At 28.9% G+C, this 19,364-nt stretch overlaps 1 protein-coding gene and 1 pseudogene across 1 annotated transcript; one reads left to right on the top strand and one right to left on the bottom strand.

Moving 5' to 3' along the window:
• Positions 1–11,246: 11,246 nt before the first annotated feature.
• On the bottom strand, positions 11,247–12,990 carry LOC127101841 (putative F-box/LRR-repeat protein At3g18150). The gene is made up of 3 exons (XM_051039280.1): positions 12,682–12,990; positions 11,554–12,428; positions 11,247–11,453 (listed from the first exon to the last, which is right to left on the bottom strand). The coding sequence occupies exons 1-3, from the start codon at positions 12,716–12,718 to the stop codon at positions 11,274–11,276; spliced, it is 1,092 nt and encodes a 363-aa protein (XP_050895237.1). The 5' UTR covers positions 12,719–12,990; the 3' UTR covers positions 11,247–11,273.
• A 1,743-nt stretch (positions 12,991–14,733) lies between these two features.
• Positions 14,734–18,642, top strand: LOC127101842 (protein CHROMATIN REMODELING 19-like; annotated as a pseudogene).
• Positions 18,643–19,364: the final 722 nt, after the last annotated feature.

The raw sequence follows: 19,364 nt of genomic DNA on the forward strand, positions 1-19,364 counted from the left end.
CTTTGATTGTTGTTTTTGTACTTTTGGTTTTATTTGTGTAATTTTTGTTTTTTTTAGTTATTCAGTTTTAATTTCTGTTGCTTTGATGTAACCACCTATTATGGGTTGGCTAATTCTAATGAATTTGATTTGGTTTACCTCCATTTTCCTGTTTATTTCATTAGATACGTGACTATGTCTGGCTATTGGTTTTCGCGATCACTTACACCAACTACTTGGGCGTCCTCTCTTTCAGTCCCCTGACTTTAGATACTGTTGTTTATGATTGGACGCACTGGTTCAGATTAACATCAGAACCACGAGCATGAGCTTTGAACTCAGAGATATGATAGAACAAGTCAGCTTAAACCGTCCTGGTGAGATCATAAAAAGCCAAACACTTATCATCATATGAGAGATATCAGGTATGTCTTTATCAATCTTGGTTTGCGTATGTTCTTTTGTTATTATTAGCTGTACGAATACACACACTGAGGCATGTTTTTTTTGTTTATCACCTAGAGCCTTTCTAGCCATCCCATTATTGTTATTATCCATTGTTTTACCCTGTTGAGCCTGTTAATCATTTATTTTTTGATATACCCGTTTTTCTAAAGCCATGACCTTGTACCTATCCTACCCTGTTCAGAGTATGTGAGAATTGATTTCATCTCTACGTTTCTATCTGAGTTTGGGGTTGCTGTTGGAATAGCAACCTTTAAGTTTGGGGTAGCCTTGCAGTACATGAAGAGTAAGTGAATGTCGTATGAAAAAGAAAAAAAAAGAAAAAAAACGAAAAGAGAAAAAAGAGAAGAAAAAAAAAGAGAACAACAACATGAAAAGAAAGAAAGAGAAAAGCGAAACACAATAAAAGAACAGCTTTTGAAAGATGCTACATTCACTATATATAAAAGAAAAAAGGATGACATAACCCTACAAAAAAAAAAAAACGTAGTGAGAGAATGATTTCATGTACTCTGAACCAAAAACCTTTGTTCAAATTTCATAGCCTACCTAAACCAAAACCCCGTTACAACCCAAAAAGAAAAAAAAAACCTTGTTCCAATTTCATACCCTACCTAAACCAAAGCCTCGTTACAACCCTAGAAGACCTCAAATAGTGTGTGTGATTGTACATGTTGATAGGATGAGAGAATTTATTCAAACTTCTGATTTGATATCGCATATTGTGATTTGAGAGTGATAACACTTTAACCCAGAGAGACTTGGTGAGAGTGTGATATAAGCTGACAGGTAAAGTCATATCTCTGAGGGAAAGAGTTTCTAGCTCGTTGGCTATGTGGAAGAATCAGAAAACCTGAAGAACATCAAGAGGTCCAGTGCGAAAGATTTCAGCAGTATTGTGGTAAGAACTGTGTTACAGTAAGTTTGGGGTGACATGATTTTTGATGGTAATAAAATGTTACTTGAGGACAAGCAACAAGCTAAGTTTGGGGTTGTGATCAGTCACCATTTATGCTAGACATTCCACTATTTAACCGTGAATAAATCAGGTAAAAAGCTAGTTTGGAAGCTCAGGGAATCAAACGTCAGATGAGAAATCGAGCCCGAGCAAGAAAACGGAAGAAAAAGTCATTTTTTGGAGAACCTGCTGTCCATACGCGTATGGCCTTACATGATACGCGTATGGACCTTCCCAGTACGCGTAGCATACGTAAATGACCAGAGGGAAGGAAAAATCAACCAAAATACAAGCTTCTGGTGATACGTGTACCAGTTTGGGCAGTACGCATATCACTCTGGGCAATACGCGTACCAGGCTGGGCAATACGCGTATCAGAGACTGTGTTACACCCAATACGCGTATAGGACAGCGCAATACGCGTATGGGACAGCGCAGTACGCGTATGGAGCATAAAATCAGGAAAAGTCTAACTGAATGGCTATTAAGAAGGTAGAATACGATTTTCCGAAGGTTGGACGTTTTTGGAGAGAAAAGAGACGCGTTTTGAGAGCTGGAGACTCAACGAATATCAACGGATTCATATGTTCAAGAGTTTTCCGACGATTGAAGATTGATTCCTCACGAAATTCTGTAATGACAACAATATTAATCTTTATTTTTATTCCGATTATGAGTAGCTAAAACCCCCATTGCTAGGGGGTGACCCTGATTCTGAATGTGACAGATTTGATGTTTATGAATGCATTGATTATTTATTCTTTTCCATTGATTTGTTCTTATTACCATTCTTTATGCTTTATTCGTCAGACCAACGAATGATGATTATTATGAATAGTTTAAGCGGGACAGCTGTTGTTCATTGATCTGGATAAGAACTTTGGATAGTAAAAATAACCTAGGACTAGGGATTTTCTATCTAACCGGTAATTCTTGATATTTGAAGGCTTGAGTATGAACTTAATTATTTATGGACATAGTAATTAGGTTACATAATCAAAGGTCTATTCACTAAGGACTTAGGAATAGATACCCTTGAGGACCGGAATTAATTTGAAAGGAATATTGTCTAAGCCTTCATAAATTATATCTGTTACAGGAAGTTTCATTCACCGAACCCTAGCAATCTTCTCTCATTTGTATCTCGATCAACCTTTTTACTTGTTTTATTTATTTGCAATCAGTAGCATAATTAATCACAACACAAAAAACCAAAGGCTTTTGTCTAATTGAAACAATCTACAAACTCTGTATCGTCAAGCAGTCCTTGAGATCGACAAACGGGGAAATTTCCCTTTTATTACTACAGTGAGAAAAATAGTACACTTGCTATTTACTCATCATTGACACATCTCGATCAATTTTTTTTTATCAAAATCAATTGTTTAAAACTAAATTAAATCATCTAATTAAGTTATTTGAAAGTAATTATCAAAATTGTTTGATTAAAATTTAATGTAATCAAATAATTAAGTTAATTAAAATTGATTAACAAAATCATCTAATTAAACAAAATTTTAATTAATTAAATAATTTGATTAAAACATAAAAATAAGATAAACAACCAAATGAGTATAAAATGATCAAATCGAATAAATCACAATGTGCTCAAAACTGATTTGTACATAACGACTATGTATCATACATTTAATCTGATTTAACATAATGGAATCAAATAGCAACAATATTATATTTACAATATTTACAATTTATGAGGGTGTCATGATAAACGGGTCCAATGCATATAATAAAACTGAATACTTGTTCTAAATTTAATTTTCTAATAATAATATATAATAATAATAAAATATAAACAAAAAGAATATTGCAAGAGGGAGCATCGCCCCTACTTCTTTCCTGATTCCATACAGTCTCACTTTTTTTCAAAAAAATTAACCATGGCCAATAATATTATGACATGTGGCATCAAAAAAATAAGAAGAAAGAAACAAAGTGAAGGCCAAAACGTTAGAACGCATAATCAGAACAAAATCCAACCATTCTTCCTCACTTTTCTTCTTAATTTCAACACTTATTCCTCAAATTCACACCAAAGAAAATATAACAGCAGAATGTTAAGGTGGTCCAACATCGGAAAAGTGAGGATTTCTTCGAATGAGAGGTAGTGAACGGTTTGTGGAGGTGTGGTGTTTCACGTGTGAGTGAGATGTCTCTAGTGGTAATGGTGGAGAAAGGGAGAGTTGAGAGTGTTGAGTTAATGGAAATGGGGAGTGTAAAGTTTTATCGTGGGTTATGGAGGCTTGAAGGGATGCGACAATTGTATCATTGTTTTACGGTGGTGATGGGTTTTGAAGTGTTAGGAAGCGGTCGTGGAAGATGGTGGTTATCAGGTTTCATGGTGAAAGTTTGAGGGAAATAATTGGTGGAAAGTGTTGATGGTAGTGGAGAAGGAAGAAGAGGGACTGGAGGTAATTTTCGATTGATTGCAGAAGAAGAGGATGAAAACAAATTTATGGATTTTCTCCCTTTTTCAGAGAGAGAGAGAGAGAGGGAAAGATGAGTCTCTGAAAATGGATTTTCATTTTTATCATTCCTCTCTTTTTCATAGATTGTCCCTTTGTTATAGTGAAAAATGAGAGAGGAAATTACCCGTTGGGAATTTTCAGTAGTGACCCGCGTGGCATTGTGAGGATAAGGCCTAAAAAATGTGTGAGAATATCCCCTATGAAATGGGGACGTGTCTAGCTCTTATTGGTTGAATTCTTCTCCTTCTATTTAACATCCAATGAGAAGGAGATCAAGACTACAAGTACCCAAACAAATGAGGGCATATGGCATGTTAATAATGGAAGGAGAGAAATATTTTTTTTATTCCGATTTTTCATATCAATGTTATTCATTTAATTGTTGTTTTTTTATTGGATGAATGAGGCAAACATGGATAATCAATATGGGTCTTTCACTAATCTCGATTTAACGGTCGAGATTAAATAAAAGAAAAACACATCATTTAAAATGTTGAAGTTGCCCCTTCTAGAAGTATTAATTAATTTAAATGAAATTAAATGAATTAAAACAATTAAAATCTACCAATTCTTAAATTAATATGATAAAAATAAAATGAAAAGGTATAAAATTCTATTTAATCATTTTGAACTCTTTGACAAAAGAATAAAAGTAAAATGACTGAATATGAATAAAAGTCTAGCGTATAAGTGCTCGAAAAATCAAAATGAATGCACCAAAATGATGAGCGCGAAATAAACTTCTCGAGAAATATACAGGTTTTTGTTCAACTTTGAAGTGAAAAATATCCAATTGAAAAGGCTCAGACGGATTAAAATGCAGCTCAAAAAGTATTCAAAAAAGCAAGACGAGCACACAGGTTAAACTACGCAAAATGGAGATTAACAAGAATGGCATTTGCAAGCTTGATTTCGAAACTTTTTGTCCGTCAATTTTATGTACATTTGACAAACGGTTCAACCGATCTGTCTGTAGATCCGAAAATTTATTTTGGATGGTATTTTAGGCATTATGAACAGTGAGAGACATGTTATGTTTTACAGATGATGCAAAGTAAAAATAAAGTCAGATGTATGAATGTTTTAAAATGCCCGGACAAAATTGGGGTATTACAACTGGTCATGGATAATTTCCAATTACCTTATTAAATGCCTTAAGGATGAATGCGTTTTTCTTTTAGATTAGGCCCCTTTAGATGAATTATCCCCAATAATGTGAATCAAATTATCTCTTTTCTATGATGAAACTAATCTTTTAGTTATTCAATGTTATTTTGTGTTTAATGATTTTTGTTCTTATCTAAGGAATTGGTGGAATCGATCTTGATAGTAAGAGAACTAACACTAAATTTGGATGTTGGAGTTAAATAATATTGTGGGACGATTTATGATTGTTAGACATAGGCTATAATTTGTAATATCCAACAAGATAAAATATAGAATATTATAATTGGGATATTAAAATGGTGATAGGGATGCATCAAAGTAGCATAAAAGGGACATAGGTAAATGAAGTCACATAAGATACATCATATGTGCGTACAAAATATAACATGTCCAAAAATACAAAATACTAATAATATGCAACATAAGCCATATTAAAAGGAATGTCACCTCGCTTCCATCAAGTTATCTTGCCTTCCTTTTTCCTAAAACCTAATCAATTGAAAAGATAAACAACAACATGAGATGCAAAATCTTAGTAGAGTCCTACAAAAATCATAAGTTCTCTCAATGGTCAAGGTTCTCTACTATCATAGATTCGATAATATTCTAACACTCACGTGTTTAAAACAAACAAAGGGGGTTCTGACACTTTTCCAATAGCTGTAATTGATTACAAAATTCTTATAATTAATTATAGTTCATCCAAAAACTCAAAGAATTCAATTTTCAATAGTTGTAATCGATTACAATCCAGAGACTCAAAAATTCGATTTTGTTTTACCTATAATCAGTTATATACTAGCTAAAATCGACTACATACTAGTTGTAATCGATTAAAGACTTGCCCAAATTTTAAAAGCACCATTTTCCTACATTCAAACCAGCTTCCACTTTCTCTCCTCACCACGTACACCATCCCAAAACATATTTGAAGTATTTATGAATAACAATTATGCATGTAGTCACATTCAAGCATTGGAACATAAAAAATATAAAACTTAAAGTACTCAATTCTCACATGCAAACCCTTAATTGGTCTACGACAAGATCAAAGTCCAAGAACCTCATCTTAGCAAAATTGGAGATTTTAAATTTGAAGGAATGGTGAGGATGATATTCCTTGATTCTTCTATCTTCTCCTAAGCTAGATGATCTTCAATTATTTATTTCTACATGAAATATTTACCTTTCCTTCGCATGCAAAAATGAGTATGAACCTTGGAGCCTCATCTCTCTTCTTTCTGTCATTCCCATGTGTTCCTCTCCCTTTATCTAAACTCTCTCTAAATTCTGAATGTAAAAGATGAGAAATGAGATAAACTCTTATACTTTAGGCTTTTAGACTCTCTTAGCACAAAAACACAATTCCCTTCAAGTTACTCTCAAATTCCCACTATTTCATTTATGCCATTAGTCTTAAAAATCCTAAAATTTATTAAGAACAGACATAGAATCTTAAGGTAAGAAGGGTTTAATGAGACGAGGTATTACACCCCTACCCCTTAATTAAAATTATGTCCTCGAAATTTAAAATTTACCACAAGAGGTGTCGATAGATGGATGGCTCGCACGTAAATTCTCTGGGGTGAGATTCTTTCAACCTCACATTCACCAACTATATCTACTTATTCCTTTGGGACTTCGGTGCATAATCCACTATTCAACCTGATTGAGGTTAGAATGTGAGATGCAACTTCAATTGTATTGATAAGGATAAGTTTGAAAAAAAATTGGAAACAATTTCCGAAATTGATATATGTGTGTGTGTGTGTGTTTGGCTCAAAAGGGGAGGGGAAGAGATATATTTTAATTAAAAATATGTTTTGTTCATAAAGGGAGGGGATAGATTTTATTAATAATTTATATTTTTATCGGTAAATATCTTTTGGTTATAAAATATGTATAAATAATTAAACACAATTTCTATCGTTGATTGATTAAATAAGTTATAACGTAACATTTACAAAATCAAGTACAATTGATTCAAATTATAATTCTTCGACACTATTTAATGCATGTCTTGATAACAACTTTTAAATCGTGATGAACAATCTAACAAAACAAATACAGAAAATAACAATATAATAGACAAAAAAGTTAAATGGTTTAAAATTTGATGTTAAAGGAAATATAATAATACACAATAAAATTAGAAGAAAAAAATAAACAAAAAAAAAGTGCAGTGATTATAACGTATATTAAGTATAAAAATACAAAATTACATTAAAGGAGAAAAACAATTAAAATAAACCCATGGATATGACAAAAAAAAAACTCCACTACAGAGAAGCACTTATACAAAAAATGAATAACTTTGTAATACTAAAATAAATAGGAGGATATTTTAGTAAATGTAAAATAAATTTAAATAATAAGAATCATATTATCTCCCCTATCCTCCAAATTCCTTGGATTTGGAGGGACATAGAAAATATGTTTTTGAGGAATTTTGTTCCCTCTTATCCTCTCTCTTCTTAAAATTTGAACCAAACATATTTAATTAAAAATATTGATTTTTTTTTTTAGAATTCAAATTGATATTGATTAATCAATAAAAATATAAACCTATCTGTTATAGTAATATTGATTTTTTTTAAAAATCAAATTGATATTGATTCAATAATTATTATGCTATAATATTAATAAACATCCCAATATCTGAGAAAATAAAAGTCCTACTATTTGAGAAAATAAAATAATCCACTATTCAATAACATTAATAATAATAATAATAATAATAATAATAATAATTATTATTATTATTATTATTATTATTATTATTATTAAGATGTTATTGAAGACAAAATAAACTTCAATTTTAATATTTTAAAATTTTCTTAAGATGATATTCATTAAATAAAAACATTATTTTCATAGAACATTATTTATTAATATGCTATAATATTAATAAACATCCCAATATTTAAGAAAATAAATGTCCCACTCTTCCAGAAAATGAAACAATCCACTATTCGATAACATTAATAATAATAATAATAATAATAATAATAATAATAATAATAATAATAATAATTATTATTATTATTATTATTATTATTATTATTCCCATATTATAACAAAACTATTAGTAAATCAATTATTTCACTAAGAATTAAATTATTTTCAAACATATTTTATGTATAAATATTATTTTTTTTCAAATATTTTTAAAATAAAATGCTTCCTCCAAATTCAACTCTCCAATAACTTTGATAATGTTTTATAAATTATTTTAATAACTCATAAAATCATCCTAAAATATTAAAATAGTAAACACAAATAATTAGGGTTTTAATAATCAAACGCATCTACAATAATGTTCTCAACATTTGCTGAGTGTGAGTTTTGAAGCAAAAAGTTTATCTCTTCATCATATCTGCACACATATGAAACGTCGGATGTTTCTATTTTAAGTGACTTCAAATTAATTAGGGAAGGTGGATTAACTTTTAATAAATCAAGAAAAAGGAAAAGAACCTACCAAATAAAAAAAAAGTATTAGATTGATTTTAAGTTTTTTTTATAACAACTTGATTTTTTAGATTGATTTTAAATCATTTTGTTCATGTTTAGAACATTTACAAATTTATAATGGTTGTATTTTTGGTTGCATTTCATTACTTTGGTATCACTCAAAATAATTGCAAGTATAATTTATATATTTACACTTTTAAAAAAGAGTAATGATTGTTACACACAAAAACTTAAAAGATTAATTTATTATACAAAAATAATTTAAAAATCTTTGAGGTAAGTTTACCTATATACATATGTAGTTTTACATATAATTTTAAATTGTATTTTCATAACTAAATACTCTTTCAATTATTTTATAGATTATTATATTTAAAATAAATATTTTTTTATTAATTATCATATAAATATATAATGATATTAAATTACTTTTGAAAATATAGTGGGGGACACATGCCCCCTTACTATCACAAGTGCCTCCGTTAGTAAGAAATCTCTTCCAATTTAATCATAAGTTATTGATTCGAATTCAACTTTTAAATTACTAGTATGATAACCTTTAATTTATTATTTATTTTATATTTTTCCCTCTCTCCAATGAATTTTCTATTTTTTTGCTAACGTTTGTTTTTATTTAGTGAATCACATTATAAAGTTGATAATTTATTTTTATTTTTAACATATATTTTAATTAATAAAAATCTTTTCTTATAAGATAACATTATTATTTTTTGTTTAATTTTTTCTTTCCTTCATATAAAAACATGATCATTCGCGATGGTTGCGGAAAAAATGATTCAAACAGATTCGTCATCGAACTTTATTTATTCCAATTAAGAAAAGAGAAAAATATCGATAAAACCTTTAAAAATGGAAAAATGATCTTCAAAACCAAATTCGGGTTCAGGAGTCGATTATGTAAGGGGGAGGTATTAGCACCCCTCACATCCGTTGTACTCGACAAGAACCTTTTGATTAAATTTGCGATTGAATGTTAACTTATGTTAATTGTTTTCTTCGAGTGATTGAATGTGTGAAAGCAATATATTTTTGGTGTTTTTTATTATAGTGTTTGACGAGACGATGAATCTCGCTCCTACATATCTCCAGGTGCATGAAGAACTCAAAGCTACGTAGTTCATGGTAGATAGGAGTGTTGGTTGATTGATTTTAGAGGACGAATATTTAGGTCGCATTTTAATGGTTAAACATTGGCTTATTTGCTCGTAGATGGGAGACTTAGTATTTGTTTGTTTTGCGGTAGAAGAAATCTTGTTTGATCGTATTCTAGCAGTTTAAACATTTAGCTGTATGATTCCACATGGGAGGCTTAAGAGCTTGTTGTATACGCGTTAGAAAGGACTAAATATTGTTCGTTTATAGAAAATAGGTTTTAATCACACGTGGGGCGAGAAAAAAGGTTTGAGTTTGATTAGAATGTGTTATGGTTAAATACGTGTCTAGATCGCATTCTAACGGTAAAACATGACTTGCTTACTCGCGGTGGAGGCTTAACCGCAAGTTTGTAAGTGTTAGAATGGATTGAACAAAAAAATTCTGAAAAGAAGTTTTTGATCGCACGGGGGCGAGAAATTATGTTCAAGTTGTGTTAAATGATTTTAGGAGAATGACGAAAATTTGATGTGAATGAGACGTGAGTACTAAATCATCTTTAAATAATAGAAATATAAATCAAGCTTCCCAATCTTTGCAAATATTATATAATCTTCTATATTTCTTTCAAATACAATACATATATTTTACAATGTACAATTAACATTTAATAAAATGTAAATTACTAAAAATAACTTAACAAATAAGATTTATTAAAATTAAGCAAAAAATAAAAAGATAAACATTTTAATATTTATAGTTTCAATATGCATGTATACTTATCGGCACAAAGGAACTTAAAATAAATTATAATTATAATACTAAAAATTAATTATAAAATACATATTTGGTCCCAAGAAATTACATTCGATTAGAGTAATATTGATTTTTTTTAGAATTCAAATTGATATTGATTTATCAATAAAAATATAAACCTATCTGTTATAGTAATATTGATGTTTTTTTAAATCAAATTGATATTGATTCAATAATTATTATACTATAATATTAATAAACATACCAATATTTGAGAAAACAAAAGTCCTACTATTTGAGAAAATAAAATAATCCACTATTCAATAACATTAATAATAATAACATTAATAATAATAATAATAATAATGATTATTATTATTATCATTACTATTATTATTATTATTATAATTAAGATGTTATTGAAGACAAAATAAACTTCAATTTTAAAATTTTAAAATTCTTAAAATGATATTCACTAAATAAGAACATTATTTTCATAGAACATTATTTATTATTATGCTATAATATTAATAAACATCCCAATATTTAAGAAAATAAATGTCCCACTCTTCGAGAAAATAAAACAATCCACTATTCGATAACATTAATAATAATAATAATTATTATTATTATTATTATTATTATTATTCCCATATTATAACAAAACTATTAGTAAATCAATTATTTCACTAAGAATTAAATTATTTTCAAACATATTTTATGTATAAATATTATTATTTTTCAAATATTTTTAAAATAAAATGCTTCCTCCAAATTCAACTCTCCAATAACTTTGATAATATTTTATAAATTATTTTAATAACTCATAAAATCATCCTAAAATATTAAAATAGTAAACACAAATAATTAGGGTTTTAATAATCAAACGCATCTACAATAATGTTCTCAACATTTGCTGAGTGTGAGTTTTGAAGCAAAAAGTTTATCTCTTCATCATATCTGCACACATATGAAACGTCGGATGTTTCTATTTTGAGTGACTTCAAATTAATTAGGGAAGGTGGATTAACTTTTAATAAATCACGAGAAAGAACCTACCAAATAAAAAAAAGTATTAGATTATTTGCAATCATATTTTTGATAAATTTGAAAACTACAATATAAAAAAAGAGAAATGAATACATTAGAAAGTACCTCAAGAGTATATGTATCAACCATTAATGACTCGATATTAACAAATTGCTCCAGCCAGTTGAGTAAAATGCAATAGTTCTTCCCAATGTTTTCAAAACACCTTATATTAATTTTTAACTGTTTGATAGAGGATGAAAAGCTCTTGCTGCCAAAAAGTTTTGAAATATGATTACCCTTAAAACAAAAGGTACGAAGACTTGGAGCATATAACTCAATTTCAAAATAAGTTCTGGAAATCATATAGTAACACATAGTTATAGATAAATTTTCAAGTTTGGCATTTGATATACATAGGTGACGTTTATGCAAAACCTGACAGTGATGAATGATCAAAGTATTCAACATGTTAAATGTGGAAAATGGCTCAGCACAACCATCTTCATTGGAAAAAAAAGTAAAGTAGCTTAGAGAGAGGGTGGTTAGTGCTGGAAAATTAAGGGAATTTGGAAATATACTAATCACACCACTAATTAAATGGTCACTAGTAAGTTCAAGTGACTTTAATGTAGAAGATGAAAAGGAAAAGCAATTAGACTTAAAACATATGAAATTTATAAGCAAGTGTTGAACATGGTGTGAAAAAGCATATTTCAAAATATGATAAACTAATTTGTTGCACTCCTTTCTTAAAAATGGGGGGTGAAGTAGGATGGAGTGAATATCAGTCTGATCATCCCGAAGAGACAGAAACTTAAAAACAAAATGTTCAAAAAGTTTGCCACTCAATTCTGAATAATCTAATAATGTAAGAGTATGAAGTTTCTTCCAAACATTAATCCATCTTTTGGACAAAATACAAGTTTGAACGGCCTCTTGTGCATCCATAAAAGACAGTATGTGTATCAGAATACAATCGGACAAATCACTGATGATATCTACAAAATAAATATAACGCAAATAAATATGACTAGAGTAATACAAACAAATCACTAACCAACCTAAATAATTAATACATAATGATTGACATATTTTTGGATCAAATAAATGTATTGCAATACATATTGTTGTCATTACCGTATGTATTAATAACAATTTATTGTTTAATATAAAAAAAAATTACATTATTGGAATCTGCCAAAACCCTTTTGAAAACCCTAGTTTTTACCGTAAACGAAAGAAATAAAAAACCTGGTCCTGGTGAGAGTTGTTGTTGGTTGGCCTTCATGGCTGGTGGTTGCTTTCTGGGAGCCCTGACCTTCTTGGCTGGGGCTGGTGGTTGCTTTCTGGGAGCCCTGACCTTCTTGGCTGGGGCAAGTTGTTGTTGCTTTTTGGGAGTTTTGGGTTTTGGGGTTATTTGCTTTGAAGGTGCCATCTATATGAATGTATTCTTAAGCACGAATTATCGATTTAGGTTTGATTGGGCGCTATTTATATAGATGAAAATTATCCATATGAGAAGAAGGCGTCCGTGGATTTGGAAATTTTGGCCCATGCTTTTTAGCTATAAATTAAATTTTTGGATTAAAAATATTAATGGTCCCAAAATGCTTTTAAAGTTTTTGATTGATTTCCACACCAAAAAACTCGAAATTGATTCTTTCCTATTACTATATAAAATATGCAATAAATGTTTTGACTAAAAATGTTAATGGTCTCCAAAATAATTTTAAATTTCTTAGTTTATTTCCAAAACAGGAAATTAAAACAAAATTAATTATCAACTTTTAAATAAAATAATGCACATTTAAAGAAATCCACGAATAAAAAGTTTATTTTAAAAAAAAATAATGAAAAAATTAATTATCAGATTTTAACATTTAATTTAAAGGCACAGGTTAGCATTATCTATGAAAAAATTATTATTATTAGTTATAAATGACGCAATAAAATAAGAATTAAAAACGTTAATGGTTTCTAAATTTCTTTTAAAACTTTTTGGTTGTTTCCAAAAAAAAAAAATTGGAAATTAAGAGAATTAAAATTATTAACTATTTTTTAGGCTGTTTTTTCTAAGCGGTAGTTTTACCGAAGGACGGAGTCAAAAAATTTATGTTGCGGGGGCAATATATTAATTTATGAATTTATTACATTATATATCTACCACGAATAGAACTTTAAAACATAAATATATATCATATTATTTTTATCAAATTTATCTTTAAAAAATAATTAATAAAGTTTAAATTTTTTATTTATCTAATCTTTTTATTTTTATTGTCAACAATGTTTATCTATCTACTTTTATATATAATCAATTGACGATGATATTAGTAGTTGATTGTAATTTTTTATAATGATATCTTAGTATTAAAATAAAAATATATAAAGTAAATTTTTGAAAAAACTTTTTAGTAAAAAATTATTTTGAAATTAAATACAAAATTAATTTAACTATATTTTAACTGAACACATTTTAAATTCAAATTAATTTTAAAATAAATAATTCACAAATGGAACTCTAAGGTCCTTTTAAATTATTTTTGTGTAATAGATTGCTTTTAAGTTTTTTTTATAACAGTTTGATTTTTTAGATTGATTTTAAATCATTTTGTTCATGTTTAGAACATTTACAAATTTATAATGGTTGTATTTTTGGTTGCATTTCATTCCTTTCGTATCACTCAAAATAATTGCAACTATAATTTATATATTTACACTTTTAAAAAAGAGTAATGATTGTTACACACAAAAACTTAAAAGATTAATTTATTATACAAAAATAATTTAAAAATCTTTGATGTAAGTTTACCTATATACATATGTAGTTTTACATATAATTTTAAATTGTATTTTCATAACTAAATACTCTTTCAATTATTTTATAGATTATTATATTTAAAATAAATATTTTTTTATTAATTATCATATAAATAAATAATGATATTAAATTGCTTTTGAAAATATAGTGGGGGACACATGCCCCCTTACTATCACAAGTGCCTCCGTTAGTAAGACATCTCTTCCAATTTAATCATAAGTTATTGATTCGAATTCAACTTTTAAATTACTAGTATGATAACCTTTAATTTATTATTTGTTTTATATTTTTCCCTCTCTCCAATGAATTTTCTATTTTTTTGCTAACGTTTGTTTTTATTTAGTGAATCACATTATAAAGTTGATAATTTATTTTTATTTTTAACGTATATTTTAATTAATAAAAATCTTTTCTAATAAGATAACATTATTATTTTTTGTTTAATTTTTTCTTTCCTTCATATAAAAACATGATCATTCGCGATGGTTGCGGAAAAAATGATTCAAACAGATTCGTTATCGAACAAAGCAAGTACAAGGGGTACTTGAATTATTTATAAATGAAACAACTCCAAATACACTAATTGAAACAACAAAGGGGAGCATTGAACCAATCAAAGAAGCAAGAAGAAGATACAAAGTTTGAAGCAACCCTTAACCACTCTCAAGCTTTGGTTTTAATGTTGGACTTACATTCCTCCAAATTCGAAATAGTTGCCTTAAATATAACTGCTTTACGCGTCAACCAAATGGTCCATTAAGTCGCCAACCAAAGTAAACCAAAGTACACTCAGAATTCTACGTACCTCCTTTTCCTTCACCTTAATATGCTTGCAAGAAAACAGAGAGAAATCATCCGCCGATAAATTTGTATTTGCACCTAACCACTTAATCACTTTAGCCCATAAACTTCTATTGAAATCACAACTACAAAATAAATGATTTCTCGATTCATCTTCCTTAAAATAAAGCATGTAGCACTTATCTCTATCATTAACAATAATCCTCCTTTTCAGTAATTGATCTTGAGTGAGAAATCTATCAAGATTCCAACGTCATTTGAACAACAACAAATTCGACGGTGCCGTAATTTTCCACATAAATTTGATAGCTTTTCTCACAGCTCCTGAAAATCTGAATGCATTACTGTTGCAGAACTGAAAGTAAACACCTCATGACCCGATTTGAAAGAGAAAGATGTGTGCTTCTCTGGTAACCATTCAAAAACACTAAAAAGCTCATTTATTTGATTAGCAACAAATATTTTAAATTGATTATCAAATATTAAACATATGTTTTAAAGGATTAATCAGAGTTTTCTTATCATTCAATCTTTAAAATATTTAAAAATGTGATATTATTTTCATATGTATTAATAATATTGATTTATTTATTTGCAGATAAGAATGTTAATAATTTCAACTTTAATATATAAAAGTAGGAAGCGTTCCAGAAACTTATACATATTAACAAAGACAAGTAAAAATTCAGCTAAGACTTTGATGATCTCTACATTCTGCTCCATTTATCTACAAGAAAATAAAACAAATAAAAAGTCAGGCAAATAATTTTTATTTCCAAATATATATTTAAAAGATACTTGAAATAAAATATTATTTTAATATCTATTTAAAAGTTACTTGAACGAGTACTAAATCATCTTTAAATAATAGAAATATAAATCAAGCTTCCCAATCTTTGCAAATATTATATAAACTTCTATATTTCTTTCAAATACAATACATATATTTTACAATGTACAATTAACATTTAATAAAATGTAAATTACTAAAAATAAATTAACAAATAAGATTTATTAATATTAAGCAAAAAATAAAAAGATAAACATTTTAATATTTATAGTTTCAATATGCATGTATACTTAGTCGGTACAAAGGAACTTAAAATAAATTATAATTATAATACTAAAAATTAATTATAAAATACATATTTGGTCCCAAGAAATATTTTACATTCGATTAGAGTAATATTGATTTTTTTTAGAATTCAAATTGATATTGATTAATCAATCAAAATATAAACCTATCTGTTATAGTAATATTGATTTTTTTAAAAAATCAAATTGATATTGATTCAATAATTATTATGCTATAATATTAATAAACATCCCAATATCTGAGAAAATAAAAGTCCTACTATTTGAGAAAATAAAATAATCCACTATTCAATAACATTAATAATAATAACATTAATAATAATAATAATAATAATAATAATTATTATTATTATTATTATTATTATTATTATTAAGATGTTATTGAAGACAAAATAAACTTCAATTTTAATATTTTAAAATTTTCTTAAGATGATATTCACTAAATAAAAACATTATTTTCATAGAACATTATTTATTATTATGCTATAATATTAATAAACATCCCAATATTTAAGAAAATAAATGTCCCACTCTTCCAGAAAATAAAACAATCCACTATTCGATAACATTAATAATAATAATAATAATAATAATAATAATAATAATAATTATTATTATTATTATTATTATTATTATTATTATTATTCCCATATTATAACAAAACTATTAGTAAATCAATTATTTCACTAAGAATTAAATTATTTTCAAACATATTTTATGTATAAATATTATTTATTTTTCAAATATTTTTAAAATAAAATGCTTCCTCCAAATTCAACTCTCCAATAACTTTGATAATATTTTATAAATTATTTTAATAACTCATAAAATCATCATAAAATCATCCTAAAATATTAAAATAGTAAACACAAATAATTAGGGTTTTAATAACGCATTACATGTTATGTGTTCATCCTAATCATTATCAGGCGCCGCCTCATTAACATTAACCGTTGGCCGTTTGCAGTACAAAAGCACAAGAGAGCCCGCACGCACGGCATACTGCAAGGAGTTAAACTCCTTATCCAAGGCGGGATTACCTCCCCCATTTAATGTTCTTCTTGTGTGTTATTCACTTTTCGAACGGCACAGCCCACAGCAGAAGGATGATCGTAAAATTTTGAAGCGTTGGAAGTGGAGTTGTGTACTGATGGATGAGGCACATGCTTTAAAGGACAAAAATAGCTTTAGGTGGAAAAATCTGATGTCTGTTGCTCGAAATGCAAACCAACGCTTGATGCTGACAGGGACACCTCTTCGAAATGACCTACATGAGTTATGGTCTATGTTGGAGTTTATGATGCCTGACGTTCTTGCTTCTGAAGATGTTGATTTAAAAAAGTTGCTAAGTGCTGAAGATACAGATTTAATAAGTCGTATGAAGTCTATCTTAGAGCCATTTATTTTGCGGCGTCTGAAATCTGATGTAATCCAGCAGCTTATTCAAAAAAACACAGAAGGTTGAATATGTTATGATGGTAGAGCAACAGGAACATGCATATAGGGAAGACATGGAGGAGTATCGGACTGTTTCACAAGCTCGGTTAACAAAATGTTCTGATCTGAACTCGTAAAATGTTCTTGAACTTCTTCCTCGATGACAAATAAATAATTACTTTGTTCAGTTTCGCAAGATTGCCAACCGTCCTTTGTTGATAAGGCAAATTTATACTGACGAGGATGTAGATCGTTTTGCTAGGAAGATACATCCATTGGTTGCTTTTGGCTTTGAATGTACTATGGACAGAGTTATAGAGGAGCTTAAAAGTTACAACGACTTCTCCATCCACCGGCTTTTACTTCATTATCGTATCAATGACCGAAAGGGGGATTCTTTCAGATAAGTACGTTATGCTTTCTGCGAAATGTCGGGCTCTAGCAGAACTTCTTCCATCACTAAAGAAGAGTGGCCATCTTGTCTTGATCTTTAGTCAATGGACATCCATGCTTGATGTATTGGAGTGGGCTGTGGATGTTATTGGGTTGACCTACAAACGGCTTGACGGAAGCACACAGGTAGCAGAGAGGCAAACAATAGTTGACACATTCAATAATGATACTTCAATTTTTGCATGCTTGCTTCCCGCAAGAGCTGGTGGACAAGGCTTAAACTTAACTGGAGCTGATACAATTTTGATTCGTGACATGGATTTTAATCCACAGGAATTGGCCAAACAAAGCCTGTAACCATATATAGACTGGTGACAAAGGGAACAGTTGAGCAGAATGTGGGTCAGCGGCAAACAGAACTGCCGACATATTTGATGACTTTGAATCAAACACAACCAAAACCCAGCAGCAAATTCAAAACTTCACGACTGCCGGCACCAATGGAAAGTGTTATCACACGACTGTCATTGCAGCAAAACAACCGTAGCCCTGCAAAGATCAAACCAAATCCACGTCGAAGCCCCTGCGACACAAACACACAAAAATCAGTCCAATTCCAAAAAAAAAGGGGAGAAAACACATATTCAAGTGAGTTACAGTGGTGAAAGTTTTCTTACCAATGGTGAAGTTTTCGAAATGAAGAGGAATTGGGAGAGGGACCACAAGCTGGAATAAGGACAAAATTCCAAACGTCTTCCGTACAGACACTTCCCACTACTCTGAAAAACAAAAACACAGCAGAGAGAAAGGAGGATGAGGGGTATATAATAGGAGATCACTGTTCATGAGGAGAGAGCTGAAAAACCCTAGAATTTTGAAGAGGATTGGCGGCTACTATTCAGAAAAGAAAAGGAGAGAATTGAAGGCAAGGCTTACTCACATTCGTCGGTCGAACTCGCCGCAACCGGTTAGCTTCCTTTCCGAGCTTTATTTCCATGTTTCGATTATGCTTTGAACTCCATGTTTGATTTACTTCCTATTTGTTTGTGATGTTAACTTGCTGTTAAAATTTTGATTTTCAAAATGGAAAGAAAACTAAGCTTTGGTCATCCGTCGTTACTGTTTTCAACATGAGCTTTGGTTATTCATCGTTACGGTTTTCAACTGTGTTTTATTTAAAAGGTTTGGTGCGACTTTTGTTATATTATGTATTAGCTTCTGAAATTATATAACAAGGATGTTTATCTCGTTGAGTTGGTAAAGTTGTGCTTCAGTAAACCCTAGGTTTTGGGTTCGATTATTGGTTTTCTCATTTTTACATACCTTTTATTTTCTACTAGTTTTTATTATTATTACCATTTTTTTCTATTATTTTAAATCTTTTATT

This window comes from Lathyrus oleraceus, chromosome 7 (genome assembly GCF_024323335.1).
Source record: "Lathyrus oleraceus cultivar Zhongwan6 chromosome 7, CAAS_Psat_ZW6_1.0, whole genome shotgun sequence".
Classification (NCBI taxonomy): Eukaryota; Viridiplantae; Streptophyta; class Magnoliopsida; order Fabales; family Fabaceae; genus Lathyrus; species Lathyrus oleraceus.

Coding starts and splice junctions, on each gene's coding strand:
- LOC127101841 (XM_051039280.1), bottom strand. CDS start 12,718: ATGAAGGCCAACCAACAACAACTCTCACCAGGACCAG. Junction 12,429..12,681: donor ACAACTCTCACCAGGACCAG/GTTTTTTATTTC, acceptor TTTATTTTGTAG/ATATCATCAGTGATTTGTCC. Junction 11,454..11,553: donor TTGATACATATACTCTTGAG/GTACTTTCTAAT, acceptor TTTATTTGGTAG/GTTCTTTCTCGTGATTTATT.